At 41.8% G+C, this 23,182-nt stretch overlaps 1 protein-coding gene across 1 annotated transcript; it reads left to right on the top strand.

Moving 5' to 3' along the window:
* The first annotated feature begins 714 nt into the window (after window positions 1–714).
* Window positions 715–20,210, top strand: LOC115326243 (hemicentin-2). Its single transcript, XM_040498482.2, has 9 exons — window positions 715–1,161; window positions 6,303–6,413; window positions 8,574–8,777; window positions 9,403–9,699; window positions 10,372–10,656; window positions 11,499–11,786; window positions 14,275–14,577; window positions 18,712–18,840; window positions 19,727–20,210. Exons 2-9 carry the CDS (start codon window positions 6,383–6,385, stop codon window positions 19,876–19,878), a joined length of 1,689 nt encoding a protein of 562 aa, XP_040354416.2. The 5' UTR covers window positions 715–1,161; window positions 6,303–6,382; the 3' UTR covers window positions 19,879–20,210.
* Window positions 20,211–23,182: the final 2,972 nt, after the last annotated feature.

Genomic DNA, 23,182 nt, shown 5'->3' with positions numbered 1-23,182 from the left:
GTTGATGCACCAATAAGAAGACCAATGTATGTTGTTTTTGGGCACCCCAAAATAAAAATTATTATTATTATTACATCTATGTAAAAACTGCAGCATCGCCCTGCTTATTAACTCTCTCAATGATGAATGTTTGAACTCCGTATTTAAGAGAATACCTCGCCATGCTTTACTGCTTCTTGCGGAGCCAAAGGCGGCAAATGCCGAATCACTTCACTGTGGACGCATGCGCGACGTCTGAATTTTCGCAGACGACAGCTATTGTACGTACTCAGAACGCGTTTCTCAGCCCAGCACACAAAGATGGCGGCGCCGTGAAGGCGATTATTGAAATGGTTCATACTGAAATATTAAAAAATCTGGACAATGTCCGTTCTGCCAAGCAATTGGAACAGCCAATTGCCGCAATCTAGAGAGAAAGTTGGGCATATGAGGAGGCTGCAAATATGTTTAGACCCATCGAAACAGTTTGCGCTGGAGCACTGAATATGATTAAATGTGGCGCTAAGTGCCTGAGCGCAGCCCAGTTTCTTAGGTATAAACTTGTTTCCTGCCCCGCCATTCCCCGATTTTTTTCCCCCGTGGATTGTAGGGATTGGGTTTTCTAAGTTGTTTGTGGAAAGGTAAACACCCAGGATTTCGAATAATGTAGATATGATTCGTTATACACTAGTTCACCACGAGAGTTATTTTCTTTCTGTTTTGTTTCAGGAACGTCGAAACGTCTCATCGTCCGCGAAGGCCACCAGACGGAGCTGCCCTGCGACCTCCGCAGCGCCTCTTCCAACGACTCTCTGGCGGTCGTCCACTGGTACCACCAGCCTGAGAAGAGCTACCACGTGACCCCTGGAATAGAAACTGGCCCACATCACCGGGGTTCGAGCCAAGAGCCCATATACACGGTGGACTTCGGTTCTGACCCCAGTCTGACGGCAGACGCAGCCACCGTTCACGAATACGGAACCGGTCGTGGGAACAACCTGCTTCAAGTGAACCGAACTGCTGGTCAGGGCTGGGTCGGGAGAGCTTACTTCTCCATTATCGGACACCCGGCATCTTTGAAAGTGAACAGTGTGCGGTTTGAGGATGCTGGGGTGTACACCTGCACCGCCGTGTTCAGGGACGGTGCTCGCAGGAATTCAACAGTGCGACTGCACGTCCTCGGTGAGTCACGCGTGTTCATGCAGTTGCGATTTCTTTATACTTGTACTCTGTAGCAGTATTTGAGCTTTGATTAACGAACAGACCAACAATTGAATAGCCAAGAAGGCCACGATTAGTGGTCATCTAAGAGCGTTGGAGGTCTTGAGTGTTTTATTTGTGGACGTTTTTTGGGGGAAGAAAGTTTGCACATTAAATTATGTTAAATATTGTGTTTCAGGTCGCGGAAAAGTGTGATCCTCCACCTAAGTGTAAGATAGGCTTAATATAACTTGACTTGCTGGCTCTTGCAAGTAATATTGATTAGACGTGCAGGAGTAAGATCAGTGACAAGTATGTTCTATTTTTGTTCTTTCTTGAGCGTAATTTTATGCATCCGTACCGACAGACGTCTGCTTTGTGAACATCTTTCTTCAATTAAACAAGTCTAAAGAACCTATTCGTTCCAAAAACATGTGGAATGTGAAAATCTTGAGTCGGAAAAGAGCAAAAAAGTGTGGTTTAAGGGTTGTTTTTAGATAAAGCGAGTATTTAATTCTAAACCTAGTATCAACGTTACAATAAAAATATTTTGTCATTTAGATGTGTTCTTTTCTTTTCTATTTAAACAATGATCAAGCTTGTTGGGTGTCAAAACAGTTTGGATAGAGATGTGTAACTCTAAATTTTATCAAGACCTACTAAGACGAATAGGCTTCATTTGCACATACTGCATTGTGTATGTCAATTGTTTTAAAACTTTATGAGTATAACAGCCTTGTGTCTTCTAAACTGTGTTGTTCAAAGCTGTAAATTATCTTTACATTTTTTCGAATTTTTTTTTCTCGCGATTATTCTTTCAGTTTACTGGACTTACGTTTCTGCGCTATTTTTTGTGCAACAAATTAAAATCAGGGAGTGGCTTGACCTTTCTTATCTTTAAAGCAGTTCGCAATGAAAACAATGTAAAGGTGAATTATGATAGCGTGTCGAGCCCAGACAAAATTATCATTATTATTAAATAGGCACCTGTAGACACTCTTTATTCCGCCTAAAATGCATGACTGTGCAACATAAAAAGGCACTTTATTGAAAAAAATATATTATAATTCTTAATAATAATATAATATTTCTTTATTGGTTATGGCCATGAACAAAAAATAAGACAATAATAAAATAAATATTGGCGGAACCAAATCCAAACTCAGCTTCATGGAATCAATTTTGCATGAATAGTATGTCTCACTTGAGGGAAATGAGCCAATTACTCAATTCTAAAGCGCCGGCAGCACCTGTATCACGAATCGAATGGCACCGACCCGCTTAAAGATACCAAACACACTAAGCAGAGGTTACAACGTATATAATTTATTAATATTATTCTTCCGGCGACAGACGGATTTATATCGATAAAAATTCATTACTTATATAGATCAAAACTATCAGTGTATATGGTTTGTTCAATCGACGGGAACGAGGCACGTCGGATCCGTTTATGCGCCGACGTTCTGAAATAGATAGGCGGAATTGTTCTAGTTGATTTTGTTAGTATCTGATGCCATAATAGTTTCACAACTTTCGCACGACGCCCAAGATCCAACTGATATTTTAAAAGGTAGATAAAAGTGGGCAATTTTCTGTTGGCGTTTCCTCAGCCGATGTGTTACGATAATGCACAGGCACGTGATACAGTTGTGTGCTGATACAATGCTTTGGCATTCATGCCAATGGCTTCAGATAAGTGGAAAGTAATAATTTGAATTTTATATTTGATTCTTTTACGAGACATGATTATATTGTTAAAAGATATTCTGGATTTGGGCTTCTGGTAGTTGCGATATATTTAGTTCAATGCGCAGCGCTCTGCTTTGTTCTATCGAGTATAGTTTTAGGAATACCCATGAAAGTTGCATGTATTCCGAAAACTTACTCTGGTACTCTGACGTGTCACGTCTATTCAAACCTGTAGTCCTCCATAATATAAACAATTCTACGAGGTTTTTAAATGCCAGCTACAATTAAATTCACATTTTGTTTTTAATATTAAACCATTGGTTTTATTTTCGGAGTCCTACAATATCAAAAAAGCCCTGAAAACAAAATCATTAAGAAAATATTTGAGGAAGATATTAACAAAGGTCTCATTTATGGTAGTGATCAACTGATCTTTCTTTTTCATTTAGTGCAGCTCGCAATGAGACTAATTTTTGTTTCTATTTTAATATAAACAAAATCATAAAATCTCCGCGGGTTTAAGACATGCAGCGTAAACACTTGTGTTGACAGAGAGTAAGAGGAATACATTTTATGTGCTCTATTTTAACTTTAGTCAAAGCATAGTCGATGCTTCGAGCAGATGGTGTCCATAAAGCTGCGTTATGTGGAGGTGCTACCGTCTTTATGTGTTCACCTTAAGCAATCTCTGCTCTGAACAAGTATAAAAGCTGCCCCGCGGCATTAAACGTTGAATCGGTTGACCCTTTTTTAAAAAAGTCTAGCGTTTCACCGCACTCCATATGAAGGAGAAAAAATATACCTACTCCCGAAAAACACAACTCAAAATATTTAAGTTATACTAAATTTGAGATATATTTGAGCATTTTAGCCGTGAAATACAACTCCTTCTGCAAGTCCGATTTTGCCGTATATTCCGTTGAAACTCAAGAAGGTAGGGCGAGGGTAAGACTGGCCGGGGAGGAGGAAGCAGACGGAACGCTAAAGAGAGGAGGAGGTTCTCCTCCTATCACCAACGTTCCGTCTGATTCCTCCTCCCCGCCCATCTTACCCTCGCCCTACCTTCCTGAGTTGCAACAGACTATAGAACAACCCGGGTAATTTAACTACGTACTTTTCGAGCCTTGCAAATTATCTTTCTTCAAGCACACTCCATTAACGTTGCCTAAAATGGGCTAAAATGTGAAACCGAAACAAATCAGTGGCCCCGGAGGACCTTTACTTCTCACAATTTATGACCAAGGTAGCCGTTGCATAACGCTTTGCAGAGCAAGATCCCAAATTCAACAAGCTCGATGCTAAGATCTCACTTCTCTTTTCAGCATTTCCCAAGGATAACTTCGATAATCTATAGCACGTTTTGACAGATTTCACAACCAACAATGACGTGTTGCAAACCATGAGTTATCTCAGTACATTGATTTTGGCAGACGTGTCCCAGACACGTGGGGTTGGAAGCCTCCATGATTTCGTCAAAGCGGTTATTGATTCTAGGCACGTAAACATCGCATCTGTATGTGCGTTGTTTGTCTCCGGAAAGCTTCCGTACGTGACTTGACTCATGGAAGCCTTAATATTAGGTTTATCTGTTTTGATTTGTCTTTGTGTTATTGTTGAGCCAAGGCAACTCACATTTCCGCTTCCCCTAAAAAACGTTGAGAACGTTGTCCTCCAGATTTCTCCAGGGCCACGTTCCACTAAAATTCACTTAATTGCATTTTGGAATGTACATGTTTTCAGGTCAGTTTAGGTTATTACTCTGTGAACAAAATATTTCAAAATAAAGCTTTTTTATATGTAGAGAACTTAGGCATAAGTCGATACAATAAACATCAATTTTCACAATTTTAGGGGAGATTACATTTAATTCGCCTGTTTTTCGCTACATGACAAATATAAGTGCAAAAAATTATCCTAAGCAGAGTGCCTCTTAGGTCATAACGGCTTTATGCCCAAAGTAGCAGTTTAAATGTATGAATGCTTACCAAAAGAAGGACTATTTTCTATCGTCTTAGTATTAATTAAATTATGATCGTGTCTAAAGAAATACACAGGTCGGGATGAAACCATGCTTTTGGTCCAGTTATTCTGATAGTAATGTGTTATTGACCTTTGCATGGCCGGAACTAAGAAAATAAGGTTTTTAACAAGATTTGAAATAGATTAAGAAACGATGCTTGTAATAAAACCTATGTCGGGTGTACCGTTCTAGACATAAATCTTGAGGGTTTCGTAGTCACACAGTGAAGCGCCGTTCACACACTAGCAACCGAGCTGGACCGAGAAAGACAAGATCGTTTTAATGTGAAAGCATTAACTGGTCCCGTGGAGCGAACCGACGTCATCAGCTTTGAAGCCGCGCCAAACGGCACCTTAAATCTTTTCTCCAAGTGATGCCATCTCCCAGCTGTGAAACCACGCGAAAAGTCTAGCCAATGGCACGTAGTTTCCTGATCCCAAAGAAGCGGAGTGAAGCTGATATATTTGGGCTTCGATCCCATTAGCTGGCGCGCGTCGACGAGGCTCCTATTGACCACTGCGCGTCAGTTTCAATGACCACCACCCAATAGCGCTGCGTGTCCGTCAGCGCGGCGGTAGCACGAAGCGTCCAAAGTCAGAGCGGCGAGGAGAGGGCTCGCTTTGCCGTCGACGCATATACGCCGCAGACGAAACAAGGGAGCGGAAGAATGACGTGCATTATTTCGCATTCACAACTCATAAGAAGTCCTTAAGTGTACTTCGAGCCTTTTAAAACCTTGCGACGCCATAGGACCCGCTCCACGGCAGCGCGTCCGGTCCTACGTCGTCGCAGGATGCTTGAAGACCGGTCTTGTATTTCTGTGTCCTACTTGGTCACACGTGGGTGAACGGCTTTTCACGGTGTGTAAACTTCCAGAGGGACGGTTTTTATTACCCGCATGTGCGCCCGTTGGCCCCCACACACGCCGTTAAAATCTAACATCTATGACGCGTGCACACCTGTATATAATTCTGCATATAAACACAACCGGTCGCACATGCACTCCCCTACGCGCACGACGGAAGTGCGGTGCGCGTAGGTATATTGCGCGTTGGTACAAATGTATCCAACAATAGTTTACTTCCTCAAGGTTGTATAAGATAACTATGGCAAAAAAAGCAAAACAAATTCTCGGCTTGAATAACTTGTTTTGTGTGTTTTATCACGCGGAAAGCCTGGGTTATAAAACCCCCACACTTTATTTTAAAGATAAATCAATGTTCAGTAAAAGGAGTAACGACGAATTGCGCTAAAAAGAGATTGTAGGAGTTTAATCTACTTTGTAGCGCTTGTGTGTTTTGCCTCTTACTTTCCTAATCTTCAAAGGTAAATTTATAAGCGGCACTTTGTCTGGTGCTTTGGTAGGCGTCATAATTATTTACACTTTATTTTGATCTTGTTCATATGGCAGCACCTCCGGAACCTCCAGTTATCAGCGATGGAGAGGGCCATGAACTCCATGGAATCATCGGCCCATACAACGAAGCAAGCATGCTGGCACTTGTATGTGCGGTGTACGGAGGTAACCTCGCACTCAGGAGACAATTGCTACCTGTTTCTTTAGGATCGGTTTTTTATTGTCCAGATTACTTGAGGAAGGCTACCCGTGTAATGGGTTTATTGTTGATAGTGTCTTGCGCTTGGCATTTTCAGGCTCATGTTTATGTTTTAGGCTGAGAGTTCTTTCTACTTAGGGTGACCCTAATCCTCAAGGCAGAAAGCTGGGTATCACAACGGGGGGAAGGGAGGGGGGGGGGGGGAGGGGTACAAAAGACCCAGATTGGGGAACAAATTTAATTAAATAACTGGCCCTATTCCAAAACTTTACCATATTGCACTAATTCCTGGAGCAGTCACACTCACAGTTCAGTTTCATGCACCTATTTGGAAGATGTTTGTGGGCAAGAGCAGTCCTCAATTTTACTCGCTCGGTAAATATTTTTCTGGCAATTTTTGTTAACTATACTTGTGACGAGTAGGCGTAGTTTCGGTTTGCTTCAACTCGCTTGATGCCAATTTTAAAACTATGCACTCCTGCGAAAATGGGACATGATTCTTTATTGGGAGAAAAAGACGGGACTGCAGAGGCGGACCTCAAAAACGGGACTGTCCCGGCCAAAACGAGACGTCTGGTCACCCTATTTCTGCTCTTTTTTTGAAGCATATGACGGTTTGCAGATATTTGTTTCAATAAATGGTGTCTGTAATGTATTATCACCAGGCAAAACTTGACAATCAACGTCGCAACAGCAATGATATTTTCGCGTAAATATGTATATTCTGCGCTTTTATACAATTGGTTATTTCCTTTCCATCGCAAAGATTCGCTCGATGCATGTTCATGGGCACTTTTAGACAGGTAGACCCAGCTAAAAGGCAGCGTGCTACTTATTCTATATACGATAGTGTATAGATAATTTTTGTTTAAATAATTATAGTACTTAGGTTATGAATTATCTTTTTTTAGAATTTTATAATAACGCATGCTTTACTGTGGTGGCGTGTGACGTATTACGGGTACAAAATGTGGGCTTAAAAAGAGGTCACCATACTACATCTTTAGGTAGATATCACTTAAATTACACTTCCCGGCCGGAGAAATACTGAACTGTGTGCCCTGTGATGATTTTTAAATTATAGTTTCAACCACTGACGCAGAAATGCGTGCAGCTAGGATACCATCCATGATAATTTCAATTTAAGTGCATCGTAAACCTGTTTTCTTTAATGCCTGCACTTAACTTGGAACCTCCACCTTAATGAACTACTATACTTTTAAAGCCAACTATGCATTTGTTGTTTCGCAATGATTCGAGAGCTCAAACATCTTAGACACAGAAATTATGAGCTCAAAACCAACGTTTGAACGTAAACAGCCAATTTGCGCTGAAATACAGATAATGTGACTCGTTGTTAGCGATACACGATTGAATAATATGAATCTATAAACAAACTAATCGTATAATCTTTGTTATTTTTAGAGCGCAGCTCTTAGGGGCCCGCTCCCGGCTTGAGCGGCGTCGCCGTCGCCGTCGGCGCAACCAAGGTCATCCCAAGGTCACTTGACCTCAAAGGTCATCCCAAAGGTCACCTGACCCCTCCCCCAGGGTCACGTGACCCCTAAGGTCACGTGACACCCAAAGTCACGTGGCTCCCCAAGTCACGTGACCCCCGATGACGTCATCAGTGACGTCACTGATGACGTCACCGGCATCCGCATCGTCAGCGTCATCATCACTGATGACGTCATCAGTGACGTCACTGATGACGTCATCGGCATCCGCATCGTCATCGGCATCATCACTGATGACGTCACCGGCATCCGCATCGTCATTGTCATCACCACTGACGATGTCATCAGTGACGTCACTGATGACGTCATCGGTATCCGCATCGGCATCGTTACTGATGACGTCATCGGCATCGTCATCGTCACGTGACCCCCTAGGTCACGTGACCCCCATTCAAGGTCACTTGACCCCCCAGTACCCTTCCCTCCTCCTCCTCCTCAAGAGCTGCGCTCTAATTCGGCGTTACAGGGAGTTGTAAACGGCTTTCACTTTTTTTTTAGGTAGCGACTGAAAGTTGCTGTGGCAATTTTAGGGGTTTATAAGCACAAGCATGCGCGTGAGCTCATATAAGAGAAATATTAAGCATTATATGTCCTTTTTTTCTGCCGAAGGCAAGCCCAAGCCCACGCTTGTGTGGAGCGGAATTCCGGAAGGCATGATGGCGGAGATTCGGTCCACGTCCGAAGAGCAGCTGACCACTTCAACATTGCTCATTCATATACTAAGGAGACAAGACATTGGTGCAACGCTGATGTGCACCGCGTCGAATAACATATCTTCTCCGGCGTCCACCTCAGTCACGCTGGATCTCAATCGTAAGTAACTTTTAGGCGCATACTTGTTACTGTTCGCTCGGACGCGTGAGACAAATAAAAATACCACTGATTAAGAACTTGAGCTGCTCTGCCCAGGTGTGCGGCCTTATAAACATTGATACTTTCACATCGTGAAAAACCAAGGCCATAGGAACATAAAATGTTTACGCAATGGTTGAGACGTTGTGTATATTGTCTTTTCTTCCTTATATCTAGCCTATAAAGTAATCGTATTCAGCCAGCTATATATTGCAGTCCCTATTTGAAAATCAAATATTTGTTTATACCCAGTGACATTTGATATTGTTGTGAGTCACTCTCGGTGAGCCAGGTCTCCATTCAAAACATTCGTCACCGGAATCAAGAGTCATTTGCACCAGGTACTAACAGAGCAAAATTTATTTTTAAACGCTTTCGCAAAAGCAGTTTATGTGGTTACTGTATACGGAATGTAATACTGCGGAATCCAAGTGAGTTTGGTATTTTTGTCGATTCGCGGTCACCAGACGCATTAATTCTGGTAAATTTACCTGTTAATTTCTTAGTTACACGTTCTGGAATGTTCAAGAAATGTCTCGTGTCACCTATGGTACAAGAACACATCTTTTTATTTATTTTGTTACAGTACGTCCCATCGCGGTGAGAATTCGTCGAGAAGAAAGCCCAATATCGGCGGGTCTTCCGGCCGAGATCGTGTGCGAGGTGTGGGGATCCCGCCCGCCTCCAGTGGTCACGTGGTGGAAGGGCCTGCAGCAGCTGAACCACACCTTTGTGTACGTGTCCACGGACGGAAACGTGACCACCAGCGTCGTGTCCTTCACGCCCGCCAGCGAGGACCACGGCTCGAACCTCGCCTGCCGCGCCAAGAACCCCGCCATGGCCGAGAGCGTTGAAGAGGATACGTGGAGGATGGATGTGCAATGTAATATGCAACACTTCAATAATGCTTTTACGATAAACGTAGTAAAACGTTTCGTAGTAAACAGGCCTAAACAAAACAATGATACCTAGAAGACTGAATAAAGTAAAAATGCCGATGAGTCTACCAAGATCATTCATAAAAACGATTGAGGAATATTAGAAAGACTTGTAACATTTTTGTCTAAATAACACATTAACCCATATAGTTAACCTTACCGACTTAGGACCATAATAATAGACTCTAATAAGACGAACATGTTTGTTTATTCTGTTTCAAGTCAATGCCGATCAATACGTCTCCCGATGCCAAGGGCGTGTGCCGCATTTAAAATCAGGAATAACTATAATATAATTTAATATGCGTGGAGCAATAATGCTAATTGCCATGACATCTGACTCTTACTTTAGTTGTATATATGTATACAAACATTTCTTATGTTGCACTTTCAAAAACAAACCTACTCAGGTGAAGAAGATAGTAAACAAATAAATGCAAACGTATTGAAATGCTAAGCCCCAGAAACATACAAAAAATATGCACCTCTAGTTGTTTAGCCCTTGTAGGCACTAGCAATCATCAGTGCGTTTTCTTAACTGTATTTCTTGAAATATCGGAGCCCTACAAATTGTAAGGCCATCTTAGTGACCTTAAGTGCTTCTATTATATTTGTAGACAAGCCGGTGATCTCTCTGCAACTCGGTACCAACTTGGATCCTGAGAAGATCCAGGAGAACTCAGACGTTTACTTGGAGTGTCACGTGGACGCGTATCCCGCCGTGGACGAAGTCAGCTGGCAGTTCAGCGGACAAGACCTGCTGGCCTCCGAGAATCTTATAATAAGCAAGACCTTCCTGGTGATCCAACGAGTGCAGAGGCATCACTCGGGATTCTATTCGTGCAGTGCAGAAAACACTCTGGGACGCACACAGGGAGAAAATTTGCAGCTTCGCGTGCAACGTGAGTCTGATTCATTAGTCACATTTGAATTCCAGTACCAGTTTTGCTTCAGGAAGTAAGCTACAGTTTAACTTTATACTTGCTTTATTTAACTTAAGTTTTAGGGTAGAGGCAGTGAAATATTGAAGAGTGACTCCTTATATGGGGTCCACTTGTACGGAATAAATTAGAAAATCGAATTTTCTGCTTGGCTGGTGCCGGCGAATTTGATACCAGCTGAGAATACAGAGAAAAGTGTACGTCTAATGCTTATGCACGAAAGCTTCCGAATGCCAGTAAGCTAGTTATGACTTGTCCAAAAGTGTTAGGCATGCTGGCGTTTTTAATGGCTTTTGACGTCGACTGGCTTTTAACAAGTCCTCCACAGAAGAATACTTGCCCAATTGCCCACTCAGTATGTCTGCCCTACGCGGTTCAATTAAAACCCAAAGAGTAGCTATATTTTTCCGGGAATTGCAGCGTAATCACGTAATTTCCAAACAAAGCGTTGGAGTGTTGATACACTAGAAACATTCAGCTGCGCTGCAGTATGTGTTTGAATGTTTTATTAGCCGTTTACTTTTGATCTGAACGTCAAAACGGCGGACCTGCAGATTGAAAAGGGGGGGGGGGGGAGGGGAGGGGGAGATAAGTTGTGTTACAAAAACATCTGTAACGTTGCACGGACGTGAACAAAAAGTGTACTGGGCTCAATAGGTGTCATTTTCCAATAAATGACGCTCTGTTGAGCGTCGTTTTCTTACTGTAGAGATAAAGTAGCACGGTAACTATTACGCATATGTCCGCGTTGTTCGAATTTTCGCCTATCTGCTACATCCCAAACCCCGTGTTTTCTTCCACAGACGCCCCGCTGTGCAGGGAAAAGCAGACCGTAGTGTACGCAGCCTCTCGACACCAGGAAGTGGAGGTGCACTGCGACGTGGAGGCAGATCCGAGCAATGTGACGTTCGAATGGCGCTTCAACAGTACCCTCCAAAATCGTACCGTCACGAGCTTCACCAACCATGGCACCAGGAGCGTTGCACACTATATTCCTCATGGCAGAACCGAGTTCGGAACGCTGTTGTGTTTTGCATCCAACCGCATCGGCCAGCAGAAGATTCCCTGTGTCTTCCACATCGTGCAGGCCGGTGGGTTTTTGTGTTCCTTTCGTTCCTGCCTCTCTGTCGTGGTGATGCCAATTGCACGAACAAGACATCTGGTTTCTATTTTTTTATAGTTTATATTTTTGGATTTTGGGAGATAGTTGACGAGCAGTCGCGTGTTTAGTGTGGCAAGATATACTGTGAACATTCGAATGGGTCCAGTTTTCGAAAAAAGTTCGAGGATAACCTATCACTGATATACATCAATGTATCTGGGCGAGTGATGAGTCACAAACAAATCGTTTACTGCGGAAAACTATATAGGCTCCAAGGTATAGCTTGCCTTTTTTCCGGCTTGGTTCCACAACGGTGGTTACTTTATGGCCCTTTATTGAGTATCGTCAACGATTCTTTCACTATGTTAGCACAAAAAGGCACGAAGCGCAGAACAATTAATTCTAGGAATAAGCTTCTCAATATATACGCGAGAAAATCCGAGGTGTCTCAATGTGACCAATTTTTTTTTTTCAGCGTTATGGTGTGATTATAAAGCAACCAAAGGAATATAGGCAGGGCGTTATACAATCTTAATATTCCTTATTTTACAATATGACGAAGCTGTAGCTGCGCGCCTCGGTCACGGTGTCAAGCCCAAAGTCCCTCGTTTCGGTCCCGGTGTCAAGACCAAAGTTTCCACAGAAATGGTTGGCGGTACTTCAAAACGTGAATATTATTGAGGCAGTTTAGAGGGCAGGATCGCTGGCGCAAAGATGTGCTCCTATAGAAAACCGAGATCTAGAAACGCGTACAAATCGGGCATATTTTTCGAATGCAGCAAAAAGGCTGTACGCGTATCTTATATTTCTAAAATATGTTCATTTAGCCGCTTTTGACGATTTTTAGCAAGTTTCCAATTGAAACCGCAAGTACAAATTCACTCATTAAAAAGTTAATTACCCACAAATAGTTCATAAACTCGTTATATAAAACGTTAATTTTCCCAAATTGACCGTCTGGCAGAGGTCAATATGACATTAGTCTTTTTTTTCTGTGCGATGAGTAGTTCTCCCAGGAACTATTTGGCTCACGTTTTGAGAAACATCCTATATATTATTACCGCGCTTCCCCACCCACTAATGGCATTTAAGACCATCTAGGAGACCTCGCCCGTTTTCAAATGTAGCCACCGTTATTCTGAACTGTCTTTTTTTCTTCTCTTTTTTTTTGTTTTAAAGGACGAAGAACAGTGCTAGCGCAGGAGGAGAAAAAGGGAGGTTAACTAAATTGGTTTACGTGCAAGGGATGCACAGGGAGTTTAGCAAAACTCCCTCAAATTAAATTTTGCAAAGCCTGCGCATCGCACACAAAAAATGTGTTTTGTTTTCCCCTGTTTAGGGGCCTGTTTAAGAAATTAATAAAGAGCTTAATAATTAGGTTATTCAATATTTTTCGAGAACTTAACTTAATTTTTTTTTTATTTAAAGGCCTTGTTTCAACTGGAAACTCGCTGTGCATCATCAAAGACTACTAAATGACCCCACCTTACAATAAAATAGGGCAGCGCAAGAGTTTACGGCGTTCCGAAAAAAAGATACTCAATTTGAGTTCCTTTCTAGGTTTCGGTCTTTTATAGAAGCGCATCTCCGCGCCGGCAATCCCGCTCCCGGGATTGCCGGCGGGAAAGACGCTGCACCGTCACTCATCGGAAGTGGAAGAGTTTAGATAAGGCCTACAGGGTGCCACATGAGTTTCGCGCCTTTTTGACGTCGGTGCCATCTTGCAGACGCACCTCTACGTGCGGTGCGTGGCGGCGCACGCACGTTGTGCGTTTTGACCACAGGGAGCGATATTGCTAGCGTCAAGATGCGCCCCGCCGAGAAACCGAAACGTAAAAATCGGTCCAAACTGAATATTCTTCGGAAAGCCATATAGCTCTGCGCGTGCTTTACACTATTGTAATGTGGATGGATTTAGTGTTATTGGATGACACCGAGAAACTTTCTAATTAAAACCATGCGCTTAAATCTAATAATTAAAGAAGATAATTACTCGAAAATAATGAATGACTAAACCATATCGAACGTTTACATTCTTTCTCAATAGGCCTTTTGGCAGGTACCAAATTGACATCAACATCTTTTTTTCGTGCGCCGCGTAGCTTTTACAAAGTGTAATTTGTGGGATTTTTATGAAACACCCTGTATATGATATTACGGTAATTACGCTGGCGAGCTGGTGGACATTTACCATGATGATATTAACCCGAGACTAGGGAAGTGGAAGGGCATTTGTTTCAGTGGAAGAGAAAGTAACAAGGACAGGCAGAGTCTCAAGAGACGCTGTCCGTCCCTGTTACTTTCGTGGAGAGGCTGTCTGTCCCTGTGACTTTCTCTTCCAGTAGAAACATTATTTCGTTCTGCTCCAGTCTCGGTTTAAAATCATCATGGCAAACCCTGTATATGCAGTTTGAGAGCTGAAACATTTGGGCCGCTCCCACAACTCGTCTGCGCCTATTACGCTCCTTCAAACGCAGGTCCCCCGGGCCCCGTGGAGAACTGTTCCATCACGAACCAGACCAAGGTCTCCATTCACCTCGAGTGTCAGGCCGGCTCTGATGGTTATCTTCAAGCCCTATTCCAGCTCTCGGTGTACGAAGCCGCGACGGCCGCGCTGTTGGCCAACTTCACGGCCGACCGGCCGGACTTCTGGGTGCACGATCTCCGGCCTGGGGTCGAGTACTTCCTGGTCGTGTGGGCCGCCAACGAGCTGGGCCGAAGCCAGGAACTCACCATCCTCACTCCTATCATGCCCCTCGTGGGAAAGCTCACGAAGCCAGGTCTGTCAATTGGAAATCCCGGTACCGGCTAAACTATTTATTTGTGGAAGGCCCATGCCTATGCTCCGTTTACCCATAAAGATCCGCCTTCAGCGCGATCTCGCGGGCTTCCAAAGTCCTTGGGTTGCGCGTGCCTGCGCGTTCACGCTTGTGTGAGCAAGGGCAGAAAGCTCGCGCTGAAGGCGGAGCTTCTAGTCTCAGCTTAAGGGCGAACGAGTACGTTATACTGTTTCGTGATTTTAAGATTCAGTTTTCTTTCGAATTGGGAAGTATTTGTTTTTTAGGTTTATTGTTACCCTGTATTCGGTATTTTTGGTGTAAATTTTCATTAAGGATCACTCATTAAGGTGATAGTGAAAAAAAAAGCGCAATGATTGCACGATGTGATCTGTTTAGACAGCGATAGCTGTGCTGCTTTTTGGACGATTTGGCGATGACGATCGATTGACATTTTGCCGATCGTGCGTCATACGGTGATCTGATCTTCAAATGACCTTGCGTTGATTTAGCACGAAAATGTTGTTCACAAATAAATTATTTAAAGGTCGTGATGTGTTTTCCCACCAAATTTAGTGGGGAAACTGAATTGGTAAGTAGATAGGTTATCTGACAGCACTTTATCAGGAAATTTTTGCGGGGAACCTCAATTGTATGCCAATCCCGTGTCGCCCGGTAACGTGATATCAATTTTCCCGCTGCACTTGGTGAAGAAACTGAATAGGTGCACAGTTCACGTGACGTCAAATTTTCAGCTAAATATAGCGGATGAATTGAATTTGTGTGCAGATCTCGTGACGTCAGGTCACGTTACATCAATTTTCCCTTCACATTTGGCTGGAAACTAAATTGGTGCATATATCCCGTGACGCCAATTTTTCTGCCAAATTTAGCGAGGAAACTGGCGGCGTTTACACTCTCGCCGTCATGAAATAAAAAAAAAAAAAAACTACCCAATGACGCTGAAAAAAAACAAAAACAATTGTTGCACGTGTACCTTTCCGGTATCTCGGTGACTTCGGTGTGCTTCCTTGGCTCGTTCGGCGCATGCATTCCTGGGTGTTGTACCTAGGGTATTATCGAATGGCATGTACACTTGATAGCATTTCCTGAAATGAGACACTTACAATAATCATGACTTAAGAAAAAATCAACCAATCAGCATCAAGCTAGGGTGTGAGTCATACGTGACGTCGTGCTCAGCCAAATCAGCATCCAGATAATCCGTGCCTTCACAAAGTATTTGGCCTTATTCCCTCTCCCCCCTTTCGCATAAGGAAGAAAGAAAATGTTTTACGTTAAAAAAAGTAAAAGAAAAACAGCACATGGGCATGATTTTATTTTCTATCCTCCAGGGAACAAATAATGAGACCTTTATGGTAAGCACATAGGTGCGTGAAGTCACTTTATCCGCCAAATTTTGCGGCAAACCCGAATTTGGACGACCTTAAAACTGCAATCGTAGTACACATCTATAAAGGCGGCCCGCACAATCAGTTGTCCTCGTATCAACTCATTGAGATTCTGCCGTGTATTTCAAAACCATTTGTTTCAGTGAATCCTGACAGTTTACTATATAAGCTTATTTCACCTTGGGTTCAGGGGTTCGTTTGCTCATTTGTTTTGAAATGATTTGTGTGCAAGTTTTTAACTCGTGTCTGTTGGAGGAGTTCACAGTACAAAGGCCACACCTAGCTCTGAAGTTCCACAAGGTTCCCTTTTATACCCACTTTTATTTAATGTATATATTAACGACCTTTCTCCAGTGGTTAAGTGTTAAGTATTGCAACATGCAGATGACGCTCTGCTTTTTCCTTGTCATGCCGATATCAAACATGCCTTCCTCGACCTGCAAAAAAATGTCATTGATGCCATGAATTGATTTAGAAATAACAGAATAAGTGTAAACACCTCAAACAAAGCTGGTGTTCTTCCGCAGCCCGTGGAAACAATCAAATTGTTTCTGCCGTTATTTTTGTACAACTTCAATTGTGTATAATGCTGTTGCAACCCTGTTCAATATGTCTCTCCTGCCAAGTATCTAGGAATATAATTTGAGTGTGACCTGTCTTAGACAACGCAACTCTCTTTTGTGTCGAAACGTCTAAGAAGTGTATCTTATCAGCTCTATAAATTAAAGTCTTCTTTCCGCTTGCAAGTAAAAAATGCTCATGCACTCTTTGGCATACAGTGTACTTAGGTATAGTGTAACTATATTTTTTAACTACTCTCGGCAATGGCACGCCAGAATTAATAGCGTTCTGAAGGGATGTTAAAAAGCGTTACTTATTGTTCAACACCTTCCTCAGGAGATAACTTATTTAGTTTACTCAAATATACTTATTTCTATCTGTTATTTTTTTCAGACGATTTTTTTCGTCACTTTTGGTGCAGTCATTTTAAAACTGAGAGGGTGGACCTATGTCATGTTAGAACACTACCCGCAAAGAAATTCCTCTCATCTATGCTCATTATGGGGAAAGCATTAGGTCATTTTACGTACCGAAGATTTTAATGAACTACCATATAATTTATTCTTAACTAATTCTAATCATGTTTTCGAAGACAGTCTGAAAAATATATTTCATGACACCACCAAGTAAAAGATTTGTAGTTGAAATTCAGTGAGTTATATGGAAACCTGCTATTTCTGCAAGGAATAAGCTGTACTACCAGGTCATGCCACACGAACCTCTTTTGGATTAGGCAGACCGGTATATGTATTTGTTTATTTCTATGAACAAAAGGTTAATATTATTATTAATATATTATTATTATTATTATTATTAATATTAATAATAATTATTATTATTATTATTATAAGCAATCGAAATAAGGGGCGTGGTTCCTAAAAAAAAAAAAAGAAGCTCTATACCCTCCGGACCGTTAAATGCGGGCTCCGAGTCAGCACGAAATAAAGCTTTTCTTATCAAAATAGTTTACACGAAGCTTGGGCTTTATTTATTTAAGGAGGGCTTCATTTCGCGATCTTTGTATTTGCTTTCATTTTGATGATAAGGACCAAGCGCTTGCTTTTCATGGTTTATCGGTGTAAACCAGAAACATGAGCCTTCGTCATTAAGTCCGGAATATCGAGTTTAAAGGGGTCACGAAACAATTTTTCTACTTTCGCGTTAGTACTACTAAGAATCACTACCTAAGAATTAAATAACAGAATAAACTTGCCTTTGTTTAACTTTCTAGGCAATAACAGTCGCCAAAGAAAATACGAGAAATATAAGCTTCGTTCATCCCCTCAACTCGGAGCCAGAACAAGCGGCCACGTGGCCTGGTGTCTATCCTCTGGCGCCAACATTGCTCATAGCCGCGCACTGTCGTTGAAGTTGCAGAAAACGCGTGCTGAGCTTCAGGCATTATTCGAGTTCGTCTACTCGCATCACCGCAGCGGTTGGGCACGAACAACTACCCGAGTGTCCGCCGAGGCGCTGATTGTTACGAGCCGAAGTCGAGTGCTCACGCAGTTCTCGTGTCCAGTCCACGAGCCATGCTCGACTGTCATCAGGCGGGGGGTGTCGATCCCACAATTACGTCATCAAGCTTTGCAAAGGCACGACTAAAAGAAACACTCTCCTTTTATCCTCGCAATTTCACCGCGACAAACAAGGTTCTGAGTCAGTGGCGATCTGTGCCAGTATTGTTGGGCCAGACTAGAACCAGTACGCCTCTGCAAAGTCATGAACATTCCAACCCGATATCGTTTCATGACCCTTTTAATGAAGGGCACACTATATATGTATCTCTGGGTTGAATAAATTGAAGGGTGCCATAGCGGCTCCCGGCGAGGAGTGAAAGGAAATTGCAAAGTGCCCGCGCGAAGACACATCCCTGCAGGCACGAGACGGATGACACCAACAAGTCTATCTGCACCCACAAGCTCAGCTGGACACGTCTCAGACTTAAGATCATGTAAATAGAGTAAATACTTAATTGAAGGCGACTACCTTTCTATACTTGTCTCGTGCCTGCCAGTACGCAGTCCTCGAGCGGGCACTTCGTCTTTTTCTATCGCGCCTCGTCGAAAGCGGCTACAATTTGTTTTTACGCTGAATCTGTCAGAGGAATAAAACTCAGACAGATGAAGAAACGCCACCCTTAATAAAATTACTTTTATCCTAGGGAATACATTGAAGGTCACATCAAGTGTCCTTCTGCTGACAGTGATCTCAAGCGTGGCTCTGCTCTGTCTTGTTCCCGTGTTGGTTCTGGCTGTGGTCATGCTGAAAGGAAAAAGCCTCCCCATTACGAGTAAGCCTGTTCTGAGACGCAATTTGAAAGTAACATATCATAAAACTTTTGCCATTTCTGGTACTTTATTTTTATATAACAAGATTTTCATGCCACTTTGAGAAGTGTAGGCGATGATTAAGAATCGAAATGTGCCGACGATTTTGAAATTATTCCGCTGTACGTCCCAGCCAAAATAACTATTGTAACCTAAGTAATAACTGAAAAATTATACTAATAGTTGTTTTTAGAGAAGCATTTTGTCACGCGGAAAACTATTTTATTGGTTGAAATTAAAAAAAAAAATATATATATATATAATACGTCCAAATTATTCATTGATACATACTATTTTGGAGGGTGGTTTAATTGTTTAAACGTTTTCAACAAATGCAAAGGAACTTTTGAAGACTAAGAGTGGTAAAATATCACCTACCTTATAAGCAACGCTTAAACCGCTAAACCTATTTCGTTTTTTTTAGCTACCAAGTGTTTTTTTAGGGGGGGAGCAAACAAAATATATCTTTTCTTGTAGCCAATATTGTCAAAAATAAGGTATTAACTTGTTGTTACAGACAAAATATATTAATTACAGACCTCATTATTATTTTTACTTCTATGAAAAAGCAGTTTTTGATTTTTTTTATATTCGACCAATACGCTTGAATATACAAAAATATATATTTATTCCTTGTAGATCGCTGACCTCATTTTCTTACCAGTATTCTTTAATTATCATATTAACAGAAGGATGCTAGCTACTACATGACAAGTTTCGCAATACCAATTTCGTTAGTGCCATCCTAACTGAAATTTTTCAATTTCAGGTGGAAGAGGGGTGCAGTACAGATGGTAACTAATATATGGCGTTACAACCTAAAATATTCACCTCTGTATCATCTTGCAGGGCATGAAACGAAGAAAGATGTTGTTGTGGACGACGCATGCCCTTCAACCGCCATGGCGACTCCCGAAGAGGCAATGCAACTTCAAATATCGTCCATTTATCCAAAAGAAGATAACCAGGTGTGGATCGTCAAGACAAGCACCGGACTATGAGTGCGCCGAATCAGTGACAAGAAAAGTGGTAACCGTGCCACAATCCATACGATAAAAAAACGTTTTCTTGGCAATATATTATTTTTATCCAAGGATGGAAAACGAACAGTAACTTTTTTTTAGATTCCATGGAAAACTCTGATACCATCACGTCCCACTCTTTATGCCATCAACTCTCAAATATGACGGATTTTCTCGCAGTCGTGTTACACGCCCATTAGAGCTGGCAGTAAGCGGCAGGAGGAGTGATGCATCTCCTGACTCGTTGGGTGCGTGTTTGAAGAACAATTTTTGGGAATAAACAGATTCAATGTGTCACCAATCGATCCGGATATAGTATAGTTATGTGGCTTTTGCCGGTCAAAGATTCCTCCTTCAGACTGCAAGAGTGTAAATATTTAACTTTTCAGTTCGTGCTTGCTTTAAATTAATCATGAAATGAGGTATGTGTGTGTCTGTGTGACGTATAACGCCAAATCCATGATCGACAGCTCAACGCGACATCATCCCAGCACAAACATTTTCTTCGGGTAAGTGTTCCTGTTTCTAAACTTGTCAGATGATGTTGGGCTGCGGTAAAAATTAGGGTAAAGCTTTTTTTTTTTTTCTTTTAACGGCTTTAGAAGTTTTATTTTTTTACACGAAAAATCGTCCTACAACAACTCGGCCTGCTCTTAAATCTATCTCACACACCTTCGAATGGAAGGCAAAAATCGGCGGTTATGAATAATATTGCGCTGTTGAATATATAGTTCTGATTGAATAGATAAGCGATTTTGTTGTGCTCGGGTCGTTCTTATTATTATAGGCTACATATATAAATATATGTATATATAAATGTTTCACGGATTTCTGTACCGACACATATACCCGTGCCGTTCAGCGATAGACGTACCTTTTTCCCAGGTCACCACATGGAACAAAAAGTCCACCAAGAATACCAATACCGACTAGACTTTCTGGTTGCAATGTGGTGAAATATTACAATCGGCAACTCAACGAGATTTTTTTTTGTGCAGGACTATGCAACGTCGAAGGAAAAGGCTAATAAGCGATTAGCGTTGTTAGTGATATATTCGACATGGATGTTCCAGGAGAGATCGTTAGTTATATGAACACCGAGATATTTATAGGTTGACACAGAAAGCAAGGTGGGTTTAATACAGTAGGAGGGACAAGTGTTATTTTGACGGGACACTCTCATAGATTTACATTTAAAGGTGTTAAGTTCCATAAGCCAATTATCGCACTAGCGGGTGACGTTGTTAATATCGGTCTGAAGAGCAGATATGTCAGCGTCGTTAATGATTTCTTTATAAATTACACAGTCATCAGCGAATAGGCTAATGGAAGAGGATACATGCGTGTGAAGATCGTTAATATATATAAGAAATAAAAGTGGACCTAATACCGAACCTTGTGGGACACCGGACTTGACACGTGAGGTTGAAGAATTAGTTCCGTTGGCGTGAACAAATTGGTAACGGTCTGATAGAAACGATTCTATCCAAGCGATTATATTAAGATCTATGTTAAGTTTACAGAGTTTATGAAGCAGCAGCGCGTGAGGAACCTTGTCGAAAGCTTTTGAGAAATCAAGAAATATGTAGTCAGTCCTGGAACCCCGGTCAAGTATTACGTGGAGGTCACGAGTAAAGGTTAGGAGTTGAGTTTCACATGAATAAAACCTTCGAAATCCATGTTGCGCTGAGTTAAAAAAGGAGTTTGAGTCTAGAAAATTGTAAATGTTAGTGTAAATGATGTGATCAAGGATTTTACAAGGAATGCTCGTTAAAGAAATGGGACGAAAGTTTCAAGGGTTATGCTTATCGCACCCTTTGTGGAGAGGGATCACCTTCCCCACCTTCCAATCCTTTGGTAATTCTCCTTGTTCAAGTGATTGCGAAAATAATTTAGATAAGATAACCCATGAGTACGTATTAGTGTTTTTCAAAAACTTAGCATTAATATTATCAATGCCTGCTGTCGTATTGGTTTTAAGGTTTTCAATATTGTTAGGTATACCTTCGCAGTGTATGATAACAGGAAACATGGGCAAAAAATCACAAGTTCTAAATTCCGGACCCGGACCGTTTGAGGTTACCGTGCACGAAGAAGATCCAACAAACACATCATTCAACAAAAAAAGAACATACTTCACTTGGCACCTCCTCTCCATGGGTGTCCCTAAGTACTAAACCGGGACTAGAAGGAGGGTTAATAACTTTCCGAAATTGACGCGGATTGTTAAGTAACATCGACGGCAGCGTACTGTTAAAGTAATGTAATCTTGCCTATTCGACTGCTTTCTTATGTACTTTAGCTGCAGCATGGTAGGCTTCCCGGGGTTGTACATGGTCCGATAGCTTTGCAGAACGAAATAATCGTTTCTTTTTATTTGACAGCTTTTTCAGTGTCACGCTGTACCATGGAGATTCTGGTGAGAAGATACCACACGAAAAGGAACATGGGCGTTCATCAGTGACGAAACTTTTTCTTTAAATATATACCAGTTATCATCAACTGAGCGCTCATCAAAACAACCTATCTAGTGCCCTAGAAAACGACAAAGTTCATTGCTGATTGAATCAAAATAAGCCCTAGCATAGTCAAAGAATGTTTTCGTCTGATTGTACTTATTGCGTCCAGGAATGTATAACAAAAAATGTAGAAAGGAATGATCACTGAGACCAGGTATGTAAGTTAACGAGGAGATCAGCTCAAGCGATGTTGTTAATATAAGGTAAAGCACAGCAGCAGTTGTTGAAGTCGTACGCGTCGGTTTTGTAATAGTTTGAGAAAAATTTAGATCTAAACAAGGATTCAAATACTCACTATATTCGGAAGAAAAGTGGCTAAAGTTTGTACCCTCGTCTGACCATATTATAGATGGATAGTTAAAATCACCCAACAGTAGTATCGGTGCATTCAGGAAACGAACAATGACTGCGTTAATCGCATTGTGAAGATTTGTTATAAACGCGGTACTGCTAGAAGGAGGGCGATAACGCACGCCTAAAATATTTTTTTTTAATTTTTTAACTGGAGATTAACCCATAGTAGCTCGAGTTCTGAAACAATATTGATGTGAAACGAAGGTAGATTTTCTGCTACCGCGACTAACACCCCGCCACCCTTTCTTTCTTTCCTGTCGTGACGATAGAAGTTGAAACTTCTCTGACAGTGCGAAATTTCACAGTTGCGTATCTTGCTGGACAACCATGTCTCGCTTAACACGACAATGTCGCGTTAGAAGAGTCCACAACTGATGACAGATTGTCCCGTTTATTCATAATTCTTTTAA

Source organism: Ixodes scapularis, unplaced genomic scaffold (assembly GCF_016920785.2).
Source record: "Ixodes scapularis isolate PalLabHiFi unplaced genomic scaffold, ASM1692078v2 PGA_scaffold5__190_contigs__length_132052651, whole genome shotgun sequence".
NCBI lineage: Eukaryota > Metazoa > Arthropoda > Arachnida > Ixodida > Ixodidae > Ixodes > Ixodes scapularis.
Note: the sequence above shows the minus strand (reverse complement) of the source record. Positions and strands in the feature narration are given on the sequence as shown.